The 17,854-nt window shown below is 55.2% G+C and overlaps 2 protein-coding genes across 9 annotated transcripts in view; both read right to left on the reverse strand.

The window, feature by feature from the left end:
- Positions 1–711: 711 nt before the first annotated feature.
- Positions 712–6,101, reverse strand: LOC129528777 (uncharacterized). The gene is given in 3 exon segments (XM_055370916.2): positions 712–5,506; positions 5,508–5,862; positions 6,052–6,101. Coding segments are annotated over 3 exon segments (1,005 nt in total). The 3' UTR covers positions 712–4,906.
- Positions 6,102–7,052: 951 nt separating this feature from the next.
- Positions 7,053–17,854, reverse strand: part of MIER2 (MIER family member 2) — a 39,522-nt gene continuing 28,720 nt past the window's right edge. For 5 of the 8 annotated variants that reach the window (XM_004059589.4, XM_055370971.2, XM_019016519.4 and 2 more), the window contains 7 exons: positions 13,698–13,849; positions 13,157–13,238; positions 12,982–13,076; positions 10,282–10,406; positions 10,058–10,146; positions 8,600–9,017; positions 7,053–8,192 (listed from right to left, as the gene is read on the reverse strand). In XM_004059589.4, coding sequence (XP_004059637.2) covers positions 8,171–8,192; positions 8,600–9,017; positions 10,058–10,146; positions 10,282–10,406; positions 12,982–13,076; positions 13,157–13,238; positions 13,698–13,849 — 983 coding nt within the window. In that variant the 3' untranslated portion in view covers positions 7,053–8,170. The remainder of the gene's footprint in view (positions 8,193–8,599; positions 9,018–10,057; positions 10,147–10,281; positions 10,407–12,981; positions 13,077–13,156; positions 13,239–13,697; positions 13,850–17,854) is intronic. The other 3 variants (XM_019016518.3, XM_063701895.1, XM_055370972.2) reach the window with 1 other exon arrangement.

Raw genomic sequence — 17,854 nt, forward strand, 5'->3', positions numbered from 1 at the left:
ACCAGGGGACGGGGCTGGGCTGCGCTCTGGGCTCCGCGACGCCTTCGGGAGGCACGGGCGCCCTCTGCTGGACACGCCGAGGAGGCGCTCCACGCCAGGGTCTCAACATCCTGCTGAGAACAGCCCAGCAATGGGGCTGACAGATGGAGCAAATAAACATCAAGGCCCCCCTAGCTGAGTCCTGATACCTGTGAAACAAACAGGACACCCAGTTACATTTGAATCCCAGAAGAGCAACAAATCAGTTTTCAGTATGTGTCCCAAATACTGCATGGGACATACTTACACATTCGTTTATCTGTAATCCGAACCTAACTGGGCATCCTGTATTTTATCTGGCCAACCTACCCAGGAACTACAAACCGAGGAAACAAGGACCACCAGGGAGAGACAAACAGCTGGGTCAGGTCAGTGGGGACCCAGACAGTGCCAGTCCAGGGCCCGGACATCTTCAACAAAGCCTGGGCCTGGGACGCTGAGGCTCTGCGGACAGTGGCCAGTCCAGGACCATCAGTTCTGAGCAACTTTCTCCCTCCCCCACTTCCACCCCCACAGAAATTGTCTCAGGAGGGCTGATCTCCAGGCAGGCCCCTGGCTAAGGCCTGCTTCCTGGCATGGCCATGGACTCTGTCCAGAACAGATTTCCATATTTGGTTAGCAGGTAGGAGGTCATCAAAGACCTTCACTTCACTGTAAAAGGAAAGCATTAAATAAACTAACACAAATGACTTTTATTTATGGCTGCCGAAAAGCTGAGGACAGTAAGTTTGTTCTAGAGAGGTATGAGCTCCCCTGAGGTTAGTCAAGACCAAGTCTGGTGGAGGCCTCATTAGTCCCAGGAGCCTGGTGTCAGACAAATCCGGAAGAGCCCCAAGGCAGAGCGGGCCCTCCAGGTCCTCCTGCCTGGGTCTGGGCTGCAGGAAGGGCAGGATTCCACCACCCCACAGCTAACCCAGAGGCAAAGCTATGCTACACAAGCGGTGAGCAGGCCAGCCCAGCTCCTCGAGACCAGCACATCAACCCAGCTGCTGACAGGAGACAGGCAAGCCCTTCCTGAGGCAAAACAGTATCCCCTCTGCTCCTTAACTGTCTTACCCACATCTAGGGCACCCTCAGAAACACAAGACCCCATGGACAAGGACAGAACACTATTAGTCAACAATGGCATCCCAGGGTCTCTCCCAGCTCCTATCTTAGATATTCCAATCAAATCCAGTCTCCCTAAAGCGTGACTCTACTTCAGCTAAAAAAAACACTAAGGCTCCCCACTGCCTTCCCAGTTTCAGATTTCTTGGCCTAAGAGGGAAGTTGTTCCCGCACTGCCCTCCTGACCTTTGTGCTCACCCCACACAAATGGGACGCTCATGCCTCTGGGTGGCTGCGCCCGGCCTGCCCATGTGCTCCTCCCTCTTACTATTCCTTCTCCATGGGGCCTGCCCTGCTACCGAAGGGGAACAAGGTACCCTGGCCCGGCCAACCAGGAAACCCCTTCTGCTCGGCAGTTCCTGATTCAGTTATGGGCACGAGACCCAAGAACAAATTTTACCCAGGAGTTTTATTAGAACAGTTGGGCAAGATACAGGCTTCCCACAGAAAGCACAGATGTAAGGTTGTGTGCCTGGAGCTTCTGGTGCCATCTCAGTCGCCACGAAGGGCACTGCCCCTGAGAAGAAGGTCAGTTCGGGCAGCAGAGAAATAGAAGCACCGAAACATCATAATGTGGATGGTGACTCCTGATTCCTGTTTCTGAAGGCCCTGGCATCCCCGGACTGGGTCTTAAGAGTATAACTTTCAGGCTGGGCGCAGTGGCTCACGCCTGTCATCCCAGCACTTTGCGAGGCCGAGGAGGGCAGATCACAAGGTCAAGAGTTTGAGACCAGCCTGGCCAACATGGTGAAAGCCCGTCTCTACTAAGAATACAAAAATTAGCCGGGCGTGGCGGCGTGTGGGGCGTGGTGGTGTGTGCCTGTAATCCCAGCTACTCCAGAGGCTGAGGCAGGAGAATCACTTAAACCTGGGAGGCAGGGGTTGCAGTGAACTGAGATCACACCACTGCACTCCAGCCTGGGCAACAAAGCGAGACGCCGTCTCAAAAAAAAAGGAAAAAAAAGGGCTGGGCGCAGTGGCTCACGCCTGTAATCCCAGCACTTTGGGAGGCCAAGGCGGGTGGATCATCTGAGGTCAGGAGTTCAAGACCATCCTGGCCAACATGGTGAAACCCCGTCTCTACTAAAAATACAAAAATTAGCCGGGCACGGTGGTGGGTGCCTGTAATCTCAGCTACTCGGGAGGCTGAGGCAGGACAATATCACTTGAACCTGGGAAGTGGCAGTTGCTGTGAGCGGAGATCACACCATTGCACTCCAGCCTGGGCGATAGAGCGAGACCTCGTCTCAAAAAAAAGCAAAGGAATAGGATGACAATGATTTAAAGTAACTATTATTAAAAGGTTAAAGATTACAGAAGAAAAGATGGGGGCAAGGTGAGAAAATGGAGAATTTCAGCAGAAAAATTAAAAACACGTAAGAGCACCTATTAAAATATACAATATGGGAAATAAAAATTTTGTGAAACAGACTAAATAGAAATCTGGAATATCAGAAAAGAGGATTGGCAGCATCAACGACATGTCGATAGAAATTATTCAGAGGCCGGGCACACTGGCTCATGCCTGTAATCCCAGTACTTTGGGAGGCCGAGGCGGGCGGCTCACGAGGTCAGGAATTCAAGACCAGCCTGGCCAATATGGTGAAACCCCGTGTCTACTAAAAATAAAACAAAAATTAGCCGGGTGTGGTGGCGCACACCTATAATCCCAGCTACTGGGAAGGCTGAGGCAGGAGAATCGCTTGAACCCAGAGGACAGGAGAATCACTTCAACCTAGGAGATGGAGGTTGCAGTGAGCCGACATCATGCCACTGCACTCCAGCCTGGGTGACAGAGCAAGACTCCGTCTCCAAAAAAAAAAAGAAAGAAAGAAATTATTCAAACAGAAGCACAGAGAGAGAGAAAAATAAGAGAGAGAGAGCTGTGAGGCAACACCCAGGGTTGTAACATTAGTGACTGGAGAGACTGTGGGACAGCACCCAGGGCCGTGACACCAGTGACTGCAGAGACTGTGGGACAACACCCAGGGCCGTGACACCAGTGACTGCAGAGACTGTGGGACACCCAGGGCTGTGACACCAGTGACTGCAGAGACTGTGGGACAACACCCAGGGCCGTGACACCAGTGACTGCAGAGACTATGGGACAACACCCAGGGCCGTGACACCAGTGACTGGAGAGACTGTGGGACACCCAGGGCCGTGACACCAGTGACTGGAGAGACTGTGGGACACCCAGGGCCGTGACACCAGTGACTGCAGAGACTGTGGGACACTCAGGGCTGTGACACCAGTGACTGGAGAGACTGTGGGACACCCAGGGCCGTGACACCAGTGACTGCAGAGACTGTGGGACACCCAGGGCTGTGACACCAGTGACTGCAGAGACTGTGGGACACCCAGGGCCGTGACACCAGTGACTGCAGAGACTGTGGGATGACACCCAGGGCTGTGACACCAGTGACTGGAGAGACTGTGGGACACCCAGGGCCGTGACACCAGTGACTGGAGAGACTGTGGGACACCCAAGGCCGTGACACCAGTGACTGCAGAGACTGTGGGACACCCAGGGCCGTGACACCAGTGACTGGAGAGACTGTGGGACACCCAAGGCCGTGACACCAGTGACTGCAGAGACTGTGGGACACCCAGGGCCATGACACCAGTGACTGGAGAGACTGTGGGACAGCACCCAGGACAGGGCACATGTACCAAAGACCCAAAAGACAGAGTGGGACATCAGAAAAATTTGAGAACTACTCCTTCAGAAATGGAACTCTAAGAAAGAAAAAGAAAACAGAAATATCTGCAGAAATAACAGTCAAGACTTCAAAATCTGTTAAAATGCACCCACCCTCAGGTCGAAGTAGCTCAGTTTAGAAAACTAGACCCAGGTGCATCACAAACGGCCAAAGTCCAAAAATAAAAGAAAATCATGTATATAGTCAGAGGTAAGAGATTTCACAGTAAGGAAAACAGAAGAATGAGAAAATTCCTCATCAGAACAGTAGAAAGCAGCATGAATAGAACAACCTTAACACGCCCAGAGAAAAACACAGTCCACTTAGAACCGTATATCCTGTAAAAATGCACTTCAAAAGAGGAGGAGGAATTAGGGCCTTTTGATCCACGTAAGAGCTAAGCCTAGGCAGAATGTCACTGCAGAGGATCTACAAGACAATATATATTAAATACGGCACTTCAGACTCAAAGAAAATTAGCCCTCTTGGCAACACGGAGTCTGAATGAAGAACTTAAGAGCACCAGAAAGGTACAAAAATGCACACATCTTCAAAGGCTATGGAAAACAAGATCCCACTACACACCTATTCGAATGGCCAAACACAAAATACTGACACCACCAAACATTGTGGAGGACATGGACCTCAGGAGCTCTTACTCATTGCTGGTGGGAGTGAAACGGCAGCTTCTCACTAAACACGGTCTCATCACACGGTCCGGCAATCAGGTTTCTTTATTCATCCAAATGGGCTGAAAAGTTGTGTCAAAACAAAAACCTGCACATGGGTGTTTACAGCAGCTTTATGAGTAACTGCTGAAGCTTGGAAGCTGCTAAGATGTCTTTATGTGTAACTGCCAAAGCTTGGAAGCTGCTAAGATGTCTTTACGCGTAACTGCCGAAGCTTGGAAGCTACTAAGATGTCCTTCAATAGGTACGTAGATAAACAAGCTGCAGCACACGCCCAGGATGGAGTATCATCCAGCGCTAAAAAGAAATGAGCCATCAAGCCACGAAAAGACATGGCGAAGCCTTCGGTGAATATGAAAGAAGCCAACCTCAAAGGCTACATACTGTACGTGTACACCAAAGCACATCCTCATCAGATACCTCAATACACCAAAGCACATCCTCATCAGACACCTCAATACACCAAAGCACATCCTCATCAGACACCTCAATACACCAAAGCACATCCTCATCAATACACCAAAGCACACCCTCATCAGACACCTCAATACACCAAAGCACATCCTCATCAGACACCTCAATAGACCAAAGCACATCCTCATCAATACACCAAAGCACATCCTCATCAGACTCCTCAATACACCAAAGCACATCCTCATCAGACACCTCAATACACCAAAGCACATCCTCATCAGACTCAATACACCAAAGCACATCCTCATCAGACACCTCAATACACCAAAGCACATCCTCATCAATACACCAAAGCACACCCTCATCAGACACCTCAATACACCAAAGCACACCCTCATCAGACTCCTCAATACACTAAAGCACATCCTCATCAGACACCTCAATACACCAAAGCACATCCTCATCAGACTCAATACACCAAAGCACATCCTCATCAATACACCAAAGCACACCCTCATCAGACACCTCAATACACCAAAGCACATCCTCATCACACCTCAATACACCAAAGCACATCCTCATCAGACACATCAATACACCAAAGCACATCCTCATCAGACTCCTCAATACACCAAAGCACATCCTCATCAGACACCTCAATACACCAAAGCACATCCTCATCAGACACCTCAATACACCAAAGCACATCCTCATCAGACTCCTCAATACACCAAAGCACATCCTCATCATACACCTCAATACACCAAAGCACATCCTCATCAGACACCTCAGTACACCAAAGCACATCCTCATCAGACACCTCAATACACCAAAGCACATCCTCATCAGATACATCAATACACCAAAGCACATCCTCATCAGACTGCTCAAAACCAGTGGTACTGAAAAATCTTCAAAGCAGTTGGAGGAAAAAAACCAAGAGAGGACTGAAGATTTCCTGCTGGAGGCAGGGCAAGCTGGAAGACAGAAGACCTTGCACATCTGAAGAAAAGGTCAGCAGGCAGCGGCGCTCCAATGAAAACTGCTCTACGCCCATCCCCAAACACCCAGGTTGCCCAGTGGCTGGCCCTGGTTCTCACAGCTCCTGGCACGCGCTCACCAGCAAGACCCCTGACTCTCCCACACCCATCATGCAAGTGGTCCTGGTCCCTCACCAATAGTCCCTGAGGCCAAGCCACAGTCACCTCCCAGCTGGGGGCCGGCCCTCCCCATATCCCATCACCATGCATGCCCACATTTCCCTCACTGATGTAGACAATATGCAACCCAACCAGCCTGCACCGTCCCTGCAGGGCGCTATTAACAATGCAGACCTCAGCCGGGCGCGATGTCTCATGCCTGTAATCCCAGCACTTTGGGAGGCCGAGGCGGGAGAACCCAAGGTCAAGAGATAGAGACCATCCTGGCCAATAAGGGGAAACCCCATCTCTACAAAAAATACAAAAAGTAGCTGGGCATGGTGGCGGGCGCCTGTAATCCCAGCTACTCGGAAGGCTGAAGCAGGAGAATCGCATGAACTCAGGAGGCGGAGGTTGCAGTGAGCCGAGATCGCACCACTGCACTCCAGCCTGGCGACAGTGTGAGACCCCGTCTAAAAAAAAAAAGCAAAACAAAACAAAAAAACAATGCAGACCTCAAGTGGCTTCCACACCAAGAACAAAACTTGGCCTCATGACCTACTGTCCCCACCCCGCCCAACCTCTGCCCTCTGTGCCCTCAGCTTCTCCTGGAGACCCAGGCCTCTGTCCTCTGCATCTGCTGTCACGCCTGCCAGGCCTCTCGGCAAACTTTCAGCAAAGGAGGCCCATTCTCCTTCATGTTTCAGCTTAAATATCACTTCTAGGAGGCTGCCCCGACCACCTCTACCCAGACGTGGGCCCTCCTCACATCCCGTCATCGTGGCCACAATTCCCTTACTGACGTGAACAATACGTAGCCCACCATGTCATGCCCCCAGTGCACCCCCTCGCCCGTGTTGCTCACGACTTATCCTGGACCCTCCAAGAGACATGCAGGCCCCCAAGTGAGATGACGAGGACACCTGCCACCCCAGCCCCCACCCGATCCACCACAAGGCACCCCGGGCTTCAAATCAAGTTTAATAAATAAAACAGCAAAGGGGGGTTCAAGGCAGTTATCACTTCACAGTGTGGTCCTTGGTGGGGTGAGGGATGGTCGAGTCCAACTCGGAAAGGGGCTCGAGCACAAGAGGCTGGACGACACCCGGGGCAGGGCGCGCCGCCGCCCACGGAGGACCCCACTCCAACGTGTAAACAGAAACAGAAACGAACGAGGGGGCCGGGGAGGAGGGGGACCAGGACTCCAAGCCATCTTGCTAGGAAGCTTCCCACAGAAGGAAGACCTGCAGGGCTGGGGAAACAGGCTGGAGTCTGGCCCCTGCGTGGCCAGCAAGGCCGGCTCCTCCGGAGGCTCCCTGCCTTGGTACCGGGGGAGGACAGCAAAGGGGGATGTAAATCACCTGTCTCCTCAAACCCACGCCTGGGGTTGCTGAGGGACCCCACCCCAACCGCTCAGGATCGGGGAGCAGGGATGGAGGGGGAAGAGGCAGGTGGGGGTGTAAAGTGCGGCTTTTCCTGAAGTGGAGACAATGGGGTGGGAAGGCGAGGCTGGGGTGGGGGCCGGACAGCGAGGTATATGGCTCTGTGCCCCACGGGGTTGGCACTGAGTAGCAGCTGCCCACGACCCCCAGGGCTGGGGCAGCCCGCGGCCCTGCTGGGTGTGGAGAGACAGAGCCAAGCAGGGAGCTGAGGGCGCCCCGGCGGAGGCTGCTGGTGCGGGGCAGGGCGTCCTGCCCGTCTCCCCGCTGGGGCAGTGACGCCTTCCCTCGCCTCTGCTGGCTGGAAGGGACTAGGTGGCCGGCTCTGCCCTGCGTCCCAAGGGCAGGGTCTTTTCTGTCCCCGGCTGCCCGACGGATCCCACGTGCAGGCAGCGGCCCGGACCCGGGTGGCAGTGCCGGGCGCTGACGGCGCTGGGTGTGGCCATGGGTCCATTCTGTGTGGACAGGGGCAAGGGCTCACGGCCCAGCCACCTCACCCCAGTCCTGATGTGTTCTGAAGCAGAAGGAGGTGCTACCCCAAGGCCCAGGGGGTGGGGAAGGGGTCAGGAAGACTGACAGAGGCGGGCCCAGCGGCAGCGCTAAGTCCAGTCTGGGCCGCATACGCCGCCCGCGGCCAGGAGTCAGCAGGTCATCACGTTACAGCTGCAGGGGAGAGACCAAGAGAGACGCAGAGAGTGTCAGTGCGGCCCCACGTGCCTGCACAGCCCAGTGCTGAGCGCTGGACTCGAGACTCCCAGCCTTGCCTCCCCCACAGCCTATGGCAGCAGGGCCCGGGGTGCCCTGAGGGGAGCTGGTGGCTGGAGCAGGGGTGGGACAGCCTGGCACCTGCCCCCATTTGTGGAGAATGTGGACCACATGAATGTATTCTCCGGTCAAAAAATACATACAGTAAAGAATAAACCTAAAGACACACTGAGAGCCTGCTCACGGAGCCACACTGTCCTCGGGTCCTTGGGGCAAATGCCTCCCACTCTCCTCAGCTCAGCCTGGGGTCTGGGGGGACCTCGGTTGGAGTGTTGCAGAGGCCCCGGGCATGGGGTGGCACTCACTGTGACAGGGGCTCCGAGTGTAGCCCGGGGGCCGGGCACGTGGGGTGGGCGGCCAGGAAGGGGTTCACGTCCCCAATGCCGATGAGTCCAAACTCGGTGACCGACAAAGCCACCTGTGCAGGGGCCACAGTCTCCTCCGGATCCCCGCTCAGGTCCACATGGCTGGAGATGAGGGGCAGCTCCTTGGGCAGGGCGAAGTCCACGGCCAGCCTTGGGCTGGCATCCGGCTCCGGAGCAGTGACAGCTGGCTGGTATGAGGCTGGGTCGGCCAGGGCTGGGGGCCGATGAGACAGGGGTACAGCGGGGGACTCATCCAGCTGCTGGAAGGAACACGGCCCTGGCTCCGAGGACGGGAGTCCATCAGAGGCCACTCCGGGCTCATCGAGACCACCGGCCGTGCCATCCACGCTCAGTGGATCTGTGAAAGAGAATGCAACAGAGGGTGGGGCCTGCCCACAGCCGCGGATCCTGTGCAGGCTCCTGCCTAACTTTGCTGGGTCCAGCAAAGCCTGTGGATCCCTCCCCAGAAAAGCCTCCACACAAATACAAAAGACACCAGTTACACTGAAATCCGCGAGCCCCAGGTTAAGGGCCTCAGCTTTAGAAGCAGATTTTAGTTCATCAGACCAACAGTGGGTCACAACCCACATCTTTAAAAAGAGCAGAATACCATAGACATAGGTGTAAACAATGCCGGGGGCACTGCAGAGGGTAAATACAGGGTCTGTGGAATACACAGACTTAGGTGTAAACAATGCCGGGGGCACTGCGAGGGTTAATACAGGGTCTTTGGAAGTTTTGTTCCCACAGGCAGCGCAAGGGGCCTCACCACAATTCTAGGAAGTAGCCGAGGTGGACACCCTTTGGCAAACAAACCATGGAAACAACCAGACTCTGGAAATGGGGGACCCTCCCAGACTCAACCATCTAAACACAGAGCCAGAAAGCAAAGGATCCTCGTTTGCACCCTCCCCGTGTGGGTCTCCACCATCGGACACCACATCAGACACCACCATCGGACATGGTCCCTACCCGAGGCCCTGCTGTGCTCCGTCATGGCCTCAGGTGCAAGATCCTGGCGATGGCTCCGGACACCCTGTCCTTCCTGAGTGTCCTGGTGACGGGCTAAGTCCCCACTCTGGGGCAGGAAGGCCCTCCCCGGAGACTGAGGCCTGGTAAATACCCCAACCTCACCATATGGGGCTCCCCAGCAGTGGGGCCACATGCACCCCTCCAGCAAGCCCAGAGGGTAAGCGTAATCCCTATCCTCCCCTCTCCCAGCCAGGTGTACAGAGCGGCATCCACATCACGTGGCTGCCCTCCGCCACCCAGACGCCCACTCCTCCTGGCGAGGCTGGCCCAGCACAGGGCGCCAGGCAGGAGAGGCTCCACCGGGCCTCACTCACGGCTCCAGACCCGTGGCTGCCCCCAGGGCAGGAGATACTCCCCAAGCCTCACCTGTGCGCATCCCAGTCAGGGTGTCCTGCTCCGGGCGCGGACGGCCGGGGCCATCGGGGTCGCTGCCATCCAGGTCCTGGTCTGCGTCCCTGTGGGGAGAGGGCACCATGAGGGGCAGCACACAGGACGGACGCCCCCACCCAAGAGGTGCCGCCCAGGCGCCCACGTGCCCACCCCCGGCGGGGTGGCCGCCTGTCGTTACTGCTGGGGAGTGCTGCACGCACGTGGTTCCGGACGGGACGTACTTCCTCCGGCCCAGCCGCGTCTGCTGGGCGAAGTAGTCGTAGCGCTCCGACTTCTTCCACAGGTAGTAGTACTCGACACACTCGCCCACTGACCGTGTGCGCACCTGCGGGGAGGGGTCAGGAGCCATCTCTGTCCCCGGCTGCCCAGCCCCAGCACCTGCACCACCATCCCAGGACGTCCTGGGACCCCGGGACAGCACAGAAGGAGCACAGCACCCACCACTCTCAGATAACTGCGACCCCCGACCCATGACCCTAACAGGCCCACAGGCTATGCCCACCACAGGGAACAGGGGCTTGGAGCACTGTGGCACTGCCTCCTGTTTCAAGCCCCCTCAGAGCCCTCCAGCTCCTGGCTTGAGACCCCTCTTTCCCTTCTGTAGCATCAGCCAGACAAACGTACCCTCCAGGCCTCTGTCTACTGCTCACCCACCCCATCCCAGACCATGAGCCACGGGCCAGTTGCGTCCACCTCATCTGCCTGCTTCTCACAGGCCCGGGGTCGAGTAGGAGTGACAACCCCCGGGTCCACAGACTCCTGGACTGAGCCCCTTCCCCGGGAGGAAGAGGCACAAGCCCGCGGCGCCTGCTTTCCCACCGAACACATCCCTCCAGGGACCAGCGAATGCTTCCCAAGTGCACAGAAGACACCACGGAAGGACACATGGGTTCTGTGAACCCGACAAAATTCCCAACGTAGCACATAAAGGCCAAACACACACGCACATAAGGCTTCAGGGAGACGAGAAGGGACACACAGCAAGTGCGTTCCACGTGGCACCTGGCACAGAGCTGGGCGCACACCTGGTAACACCTCCAACATCTCCACCCGGGATGCTCATCCCACAGAGAGCTTGAGGCTGTGGCCACTGCTGGTGATGGCGGAAAAGACCCCCTCACCTGGACATGCTCTGGGCCAACTAACCCACCGCCACCCAGAACGAGGATGCCCAGTGCTCACCGCTGCGAGAACAACGTGGGGTCCTGCCTGGAGGTGAGACCGAGACAACCTCTCTGCAGGGCAAACCTCAAACGCACGTCACGAGGGAGCTCTTCTATGAAGGTCCAGGGTGAAATACGCACTAGCTCAGGCTGACCAATGTGTGCTGGCTACACACAGCCCCTCGCAGCTGGGCCAGGACCTGCCCGGAGCTCCAGAAACACGGCCGGGAGTTACAAAAACACGGCCCAGAGCTATAGAAACACAGCCCAGAGTCCAGAAACACAGCCTGAAGCTCCAGAAACACGGCCCAGAGCTACAGAAACATGGCTGGGAGCTATAGAAACACGGCCGGGAGCTATAGAAACACAGCCCGGAGCTGTAGAAACGGCCCAGAGTCCAGAAACACAGCCCGGAGCTATAGAAACACAGCCCAGAGTCCAGAAACACAGCCCGAAGCTCCAGAAACACGGCCCAGAGCTATAGAAACACGGCCGGGAGCTATAGAAACATGGCCCGGAGCTATAGAAATACGCCCCGAGTCCAGAAACACGGCCCGAAGCTCCAGAAACACGGCCCAGAGCTATAGAAACACAGCCGGGAGCTATAGAAACACAGCCTGGAATCCAGAAACACGGCCCGGAGCTGTAGAAACACGGCCCGGAGCTACAGAAACACGGAGTCCATAGAAACACGGCCCAGAGTCCAGAAACACAGCCTGGAGCTGTAGAAACGCGGCCCGCAGTCCAGAAACACGGCCCGGAGCTACAGAAACTTGACAGGGGCTCCAAGTGTAGCCCGGGAACACCACACTCCAGCCACACCTCGCCCCGCTGTCTCCAATCAAAACACCACGTGGTGCTGGAGTCTGACAAGGACAGTCCACAGCTCCTGCGCACAGCACCGCAGTCACCTGAGCAATGTCCTGGGCCGTACAACCAGCCCCGGGCAGGTGCCTCCTCACCCAAGCCCTTCAGTGGAAGACATCGGGCCCCAAATGGAGCACGGTCCCAGGACACGAGGCAGAAGCAAGGCTCGGCAACAAGGCCACAGCCCACTGGTCCTGAAGGGACTCAGTGCCCAACCGGGGCGTGGACAGAGGCAGAGAAGCCACTGGTCAGAGCCACGGGAAGGTTTTCAGCCAGAGATGTCTGACTGCCAAGAGGCTGGCTTGGAAGTTACCACTCAAGAAGTCACAGGGCAGAGGGCACTGCTGCAGACATGCAGAGACCCACAGAGGATGTGGGGAAGGTCTAAGGAAGGGCAGAAGGCCCCGGCACTTGGCAGCACCTGCCTGTCATGAGGGTTTGTCCCGGGTGGCAGAAGGACCTGGGTCCCTGGAGGAGGGAACCAGGAGACCCCTGGTCTCCAGGTGTCAGGGGTTCTGCTGTGGGGCCAATGCTGGACACTGAGCCAGCAGGCTCTGCTCAGAGGACACAGACTTGAAGATGAGGTGCCCAGGGCCCCGGGGTGGAATGTGAGGCAGAAACTACTACTAGAATTCAGCTTTTGCCACATTCTTTCCCAAAACCAGAGCCTTGTTCTTGTGGGGACAGGAAAGGGGCCCACAGCAGTCAGTAGCAGAAAATGCAGAAGACAGCAATGGACACACGGTGAGGAGGCGGACACGGGACACGGGGCTTCAGGCCTCCAGTCGGCCGTGTGCTGTGCACCTGCTGACCCTGAGCCCCTCCCCAGATCGAGAAGCCCCCGGTGGAGGCTGGCAGTGGAGTCCGCACCTTGTTGGCCTGGATCAGGTGAAAGTTCTTTCCATGCACACGGAAGCCGTGCTCAAAGTTCCTGCACTCCTCTTCACTCCAAGCACAGAGCCCATCTGCAAAAACGGCCGGGGAGAATGGTCAGTGGTGCCCAGGGTGGGGCCGTAGCGGAAGGAAGGCCCAGGCCGCTGCTCACCTCGGATCACCTTCACGTTGAACCGCAGCCTTCGCAGGGCCTCCTCCACATTGAAGTTGCATTTCACCAACTCGTACAGTGCCTGGGGAGAGGACATGTTGGCTCTTCCATGGGCTCAGCCCAGGAGCCGACAGCAAGAACTGTCTATACCATCCAGGGAGTGGCATCAGGGGCCGTCCACACCACCCTCCTGGGCGATGTCAGGGCCACCTACACCTCTATCCAGGGAGTGGCATCAGGGGCCGTCCACACCACCCTCCTGGGCGATGTCAGGGCCACCTACACCTCTATCTAGGGAGTGACATCAGGGGTGTCTACATCCCCTTGCAGGATACCCGGAGGCGTCTACACCTCCTCCCTGATACGTGGTTTTAATTGGCCCCCTTCTGACCTGAGTAGTTGTTCCAGTGCCCTGGCTCCTGCACACCTGACCCCTGCCCTCCCCTCTGCCCTGCCTGGCCCCTGGAGGCACTGGGGTGTGAGCTCTGGCCCACGCCGTGGCAGCCCTCAGCCCCTCTGTCCCTGGCATGGCAGCCCCCACCTGCTCACTGTCTTTCACGGCTTCTCCCTCTGGGAGCTGAGGCCCGGCCATCTCGTGCCAACGCCGCTTCACCGCCCTGTACAGGAACTCCTCCACCTCCCTCTCAGGGAGGACGCTGGGGTCCCAGAGCAGCTGGTCTTCGTTCTCGTAGACTGCACAAGCAGAGGGCAAAGGTCAGGTTGCAGGAACCCAATCTGCACCCACACACGCCAGGACAAGCAAAGCAGCCAACTCAGCCCCTGAAAGGGAGGAGGCACTGTCCGCCTTCCCTTTCCCAAGCCCTGGGCCGCCATCACTGCGCTCCTCCTGGGCTTGGTGCTGCTGTGCTCAATTCAACTACCGAGTGGGTCCAGAGCAGGCTCTGGGCACCAGACACAGGCCTGTATCCCAACGACCAAGTGCAGGGAGCCATGAGCAGTCAGCAGGGGCGCCTGATCCAGCCAAGGGGTCAGAGGAAGCTGTGGACAGCCTAGATCTGGGGCAGGGGAATTCTGAGCAAGGACTCTGCAGAGGGGGTTCTAAGTAGTGAGACCAGCGAGGTGAGGCTGGCTTCAGGCTGCACAGCTACAAGAGCACCTGAAATGCAGAGGCCTGAGGGAGCAGCAAGGAGGCCCCCGACTCTGGATAAAGGCAGCTGAGACTTGGGCCCGTGGACAAGCGGGAGCCCCCACAGCTAGGCACTGTCACGCTCTAACCCTGGGAGCTGAAGAGCCACGGCCAGAAGGTGCATCACCGCTGGGGAGACATCCTGCCCCCGGTAGCTGGTGTGGATGGCAGATGTGCTCACAGAGGGGAGGAAAAGTCCACGACCTCAGATGCAATTGGCTTTCGGCAAAGGGAGGGACGCAGCCTCCAGCTGTGGCGAGGGACGCGACTGGGGACAAGGCAGGGGGAGAGCTCAGGGCCAGGTCTGGCAAGGCTCAAGTGCCAGCACCTCTCCATTATCCAGGAAAGAGGCACAGGATCCCAAACAAAGCAAACCAACAAATAAAAAACAAAATCAGTGCACGGGAAGGAATGTGGAAAACAGCTCCACACGGGAGTCTCCACTGCCGGGGGCTGACGCGGTAACTAGCTCCCAGGTTGGTGCTGTGCCCGACCAAGCAGGGGCCTCTCCCGGTCCTCATGGCCATGAGGAAAACAGGCAGACACCACAGCCACCTTTCTCCATCTCCACAGGCGACACCTGAGCCCTGCTTGGACAGAGGCGGTCTCCAAGAAAACAGCAGACCATCTCTGGAGAAAAAGAACACCACATACAGCCTAGCATGTGAAGGGTGGGAAAACACGAGGGAAAAACATTAACCGGATGTGAGGGCTCATGCCTGTAATCACAGCACTCTGGGAGGGAGGCTGAAGTGGGAGGATCGGTTGAGGCCAGAGTTTGAGACTTGCACACTCCATCTCTACAAAAAATTTCAAACGTAGTACAGGCACGTCTGTAGTTCCAGCTACGGTGGGATTGAGGCTAAGGTGGGACTGAGTCCAGGAGGTCGAGGCTGCAATGAGCCATGACTGCACCACTGCACTCCAGCCTGGGAAATAGAGCAAGACCCTGTCTCAGAATAAAACAAGAAAATAAGGCCAGGTGTGGTGGCTCACGCCTGTCATCCCAGCACTTTGGGAGGCTGAGGCGGGCGGGTCACCTGAGGTCAGGAGTTCGAGACCAGCCTGGCAAACATGGTGAAACCGCAGCTCTACTAAAAATACAAAAATTAGCCGGGCGTGGTGGTGGGCGCCTGTAATCTCCGCTACTCGGGAGGCTGAGGGAGGAGAATCACTTGAATCCAGGAGGTGGAGGTTGCAGTGAGCCAAGATAGCGCCACTGCACTCCAGCCTGGGTGACAAGAGTGAGACTCCGTCTCAAACAAACAAACAAAACAAGAAAACATCAGACAACAAACCAGGTCTACACACGGCCAGTGTTAAGAGTCAGCACACGAAGACTTCAATCTAACTAGGATTAATACGTTAAGGAAATGGACAAAAAGCCGGAGAGTCTCAGCAGAGACTTGAAATTTATAGAAAAGAATCTCAAGGACCTTCCAGGATTGGAAAATACAATACCCGAATGGACCCACTGAACAGCTTTTTTACCAGCAGGCTGAACACAGCACAAAACACAATTCGTGGAATCAAAAGGAAACCAATGTTTACAAGACCAAAACCAAAGTGTCAAAGGAAAGAACACCGTTTAGGGTAGGTACAAGACAGTGAGGCAACCTCTAAGATACCTGTAAATGAGTCACAGAAAAAGCAAAGAAGGAGGCAGCACAAAATCTGAAGAGATAACAGCCAAGAATGCTTCAAAACTGACGACTGATACCAACCCACAGAGCCAGGAAACTCAGGACGAATACAAGGACACACAAAGACGTGTGCACAGGCACATGGAGTCAAACTGGTTAAAAACAAATAAATAAAGGAAAGGAAACAAATCTTAGGAGAGAAAAGGGCACAATGATTTCAGAAGAAAGAGTAAGACCGTCCTCTGACTTCTCAACAGAAACGACGACAGCCAAAATGCAATGGAATGAAACTTTTCAAGTGTTGAAAGAAAACACCCTGCAAACCTGGAAAAACATGCCACGAAAATATGCTTTAAAGAATGAAAGCAAAAATCCAGGCTTTGCAGACAAAAAAATGCTGAAAGAAAGCACAAGGCCTATTACAAAGGAAGTTCTTCGGGCTGAAGGAAATGATTCCAAATGGAAGCTGGAGGAAATATGTGGATAGGATAAATACAAAGAATGTTCACTGTTTAAAACAACAATGTTATCATCTTGTGATATGTAGATTTTTTTTTTTTTTTGGAGATGGAGTCTTGCTCTGTCCCCCAGGCTGGAGGGCAGTGGTGCGATCTTGGCTCACTGCAACCTCCATCTCCGGGGTTCAAGCGATTCTCCTGCCTCAGCCTCCCGAGTAGCTGGGACTACAGGCGCCCACCACGCCTGGCTAATTTTTGTATTTTTAGTAGACGCAGGGTTTCACCATGTTGGCCAGGCTGGTCTCAAATTCCTGACCTCAGGCAATCTGCCCGCCTCGGCCTCCCAAAGTGCTGGGATTATAGGCGTGAGCCACCGCAGCCGGCCGATATGTAAAATTAATGATAGCACAAAAGGCAGGGGGGCAGGTAAATTGAGTTAAACTGTTTCTTGCATTGTAGGGGAACTAGAATGTACTTATTTCAAGCTGTGAGGCCCAGTGTGGTGGCTCACTCCTGTAATGTCAGCACTTTGGGAGGCTGAGGTCACTGGAGGTCAGGAGTTCAAGACCAGCATAGCCAACACAGTGAAACCTCATCCCTACTAAAAATACAAAAATTAGCTGGGGATGGTGGCGTGTGCCTGTAGTCCCAGCTACTTGGGAGGCTGAGGCAGGAGAATCGCTTGAGCCCAGGAGGCGGAGGTTGCAGTGAGCCGAGATCATACCACTGTACTCCAGCCTGGGCAACAGAACAAGACTCTGTCTCAAAAAAAATGTAGACTGTGATAAGTCAATAATTCATGTTGTAACCTCTAAAGTGCTAAAACTAAAACTTATAAGCTGAAACAGAAGGACAAAATAAACCTATTAATCCAAAAGAAGACATAAAAAAAATTAAAAAAACAAACAACAGGCCAGGTCCAGTGGCTCACGCCTGTCATCCCAGCACTTTGGGAGGCCGAGGTGGGCGGATCACGAGGTCAGGAGATTGAGACGATCCTGACCAACATGGAGACAACCCGTCTCTACTAAAAATACAAAATTAGGCCGGGCGCGGTGGCGGGCACCTGTAATCCCAGCACTTTGGGAGGCTGAGGCAGGCGGATCACGAGGTCAGGAGATCGAGACCATCCGGGCTAACACAGTGAAACCTCGTCTCTACTAAAAATACAAAACATTAGCCAGGCATCATGGCGGGTGCCTGTAGTCCCAGCTACTCAGGAGGCTGAAGCAGAAGAATGGCGTGAACCCGGGAGGCGGAGCTTGCAGTGAGCTGAGATCGCGCCACTGCACTCCAACCTGGGTGACAAAGCAAGACACTGTCTCAGAAAAAATAAATAAATAAATAAATAAATAAAATAAAAATACAAAATTAGCCAGGCATGGTGGCAGATGCCTGTAATCCCAGCTACTTGGGAGGCTAAGGTAGGAGAATTACTTGAACCCGGGAG

This window comes from Gorilla gorilla, chromosome 20, assembly GCF_029281585.2.
Source record: "Gorilla gorilla gorilla isolate KB3781 chromosome 20, NHGRI_mGorGor1-v2.1_pri, whole genome shotgun sequence".
NCBI lineage: Eukaryota > Metazoa > Chordata > Mammalia > Primates > Hominidae > Gorilla > Gorilla gorilla.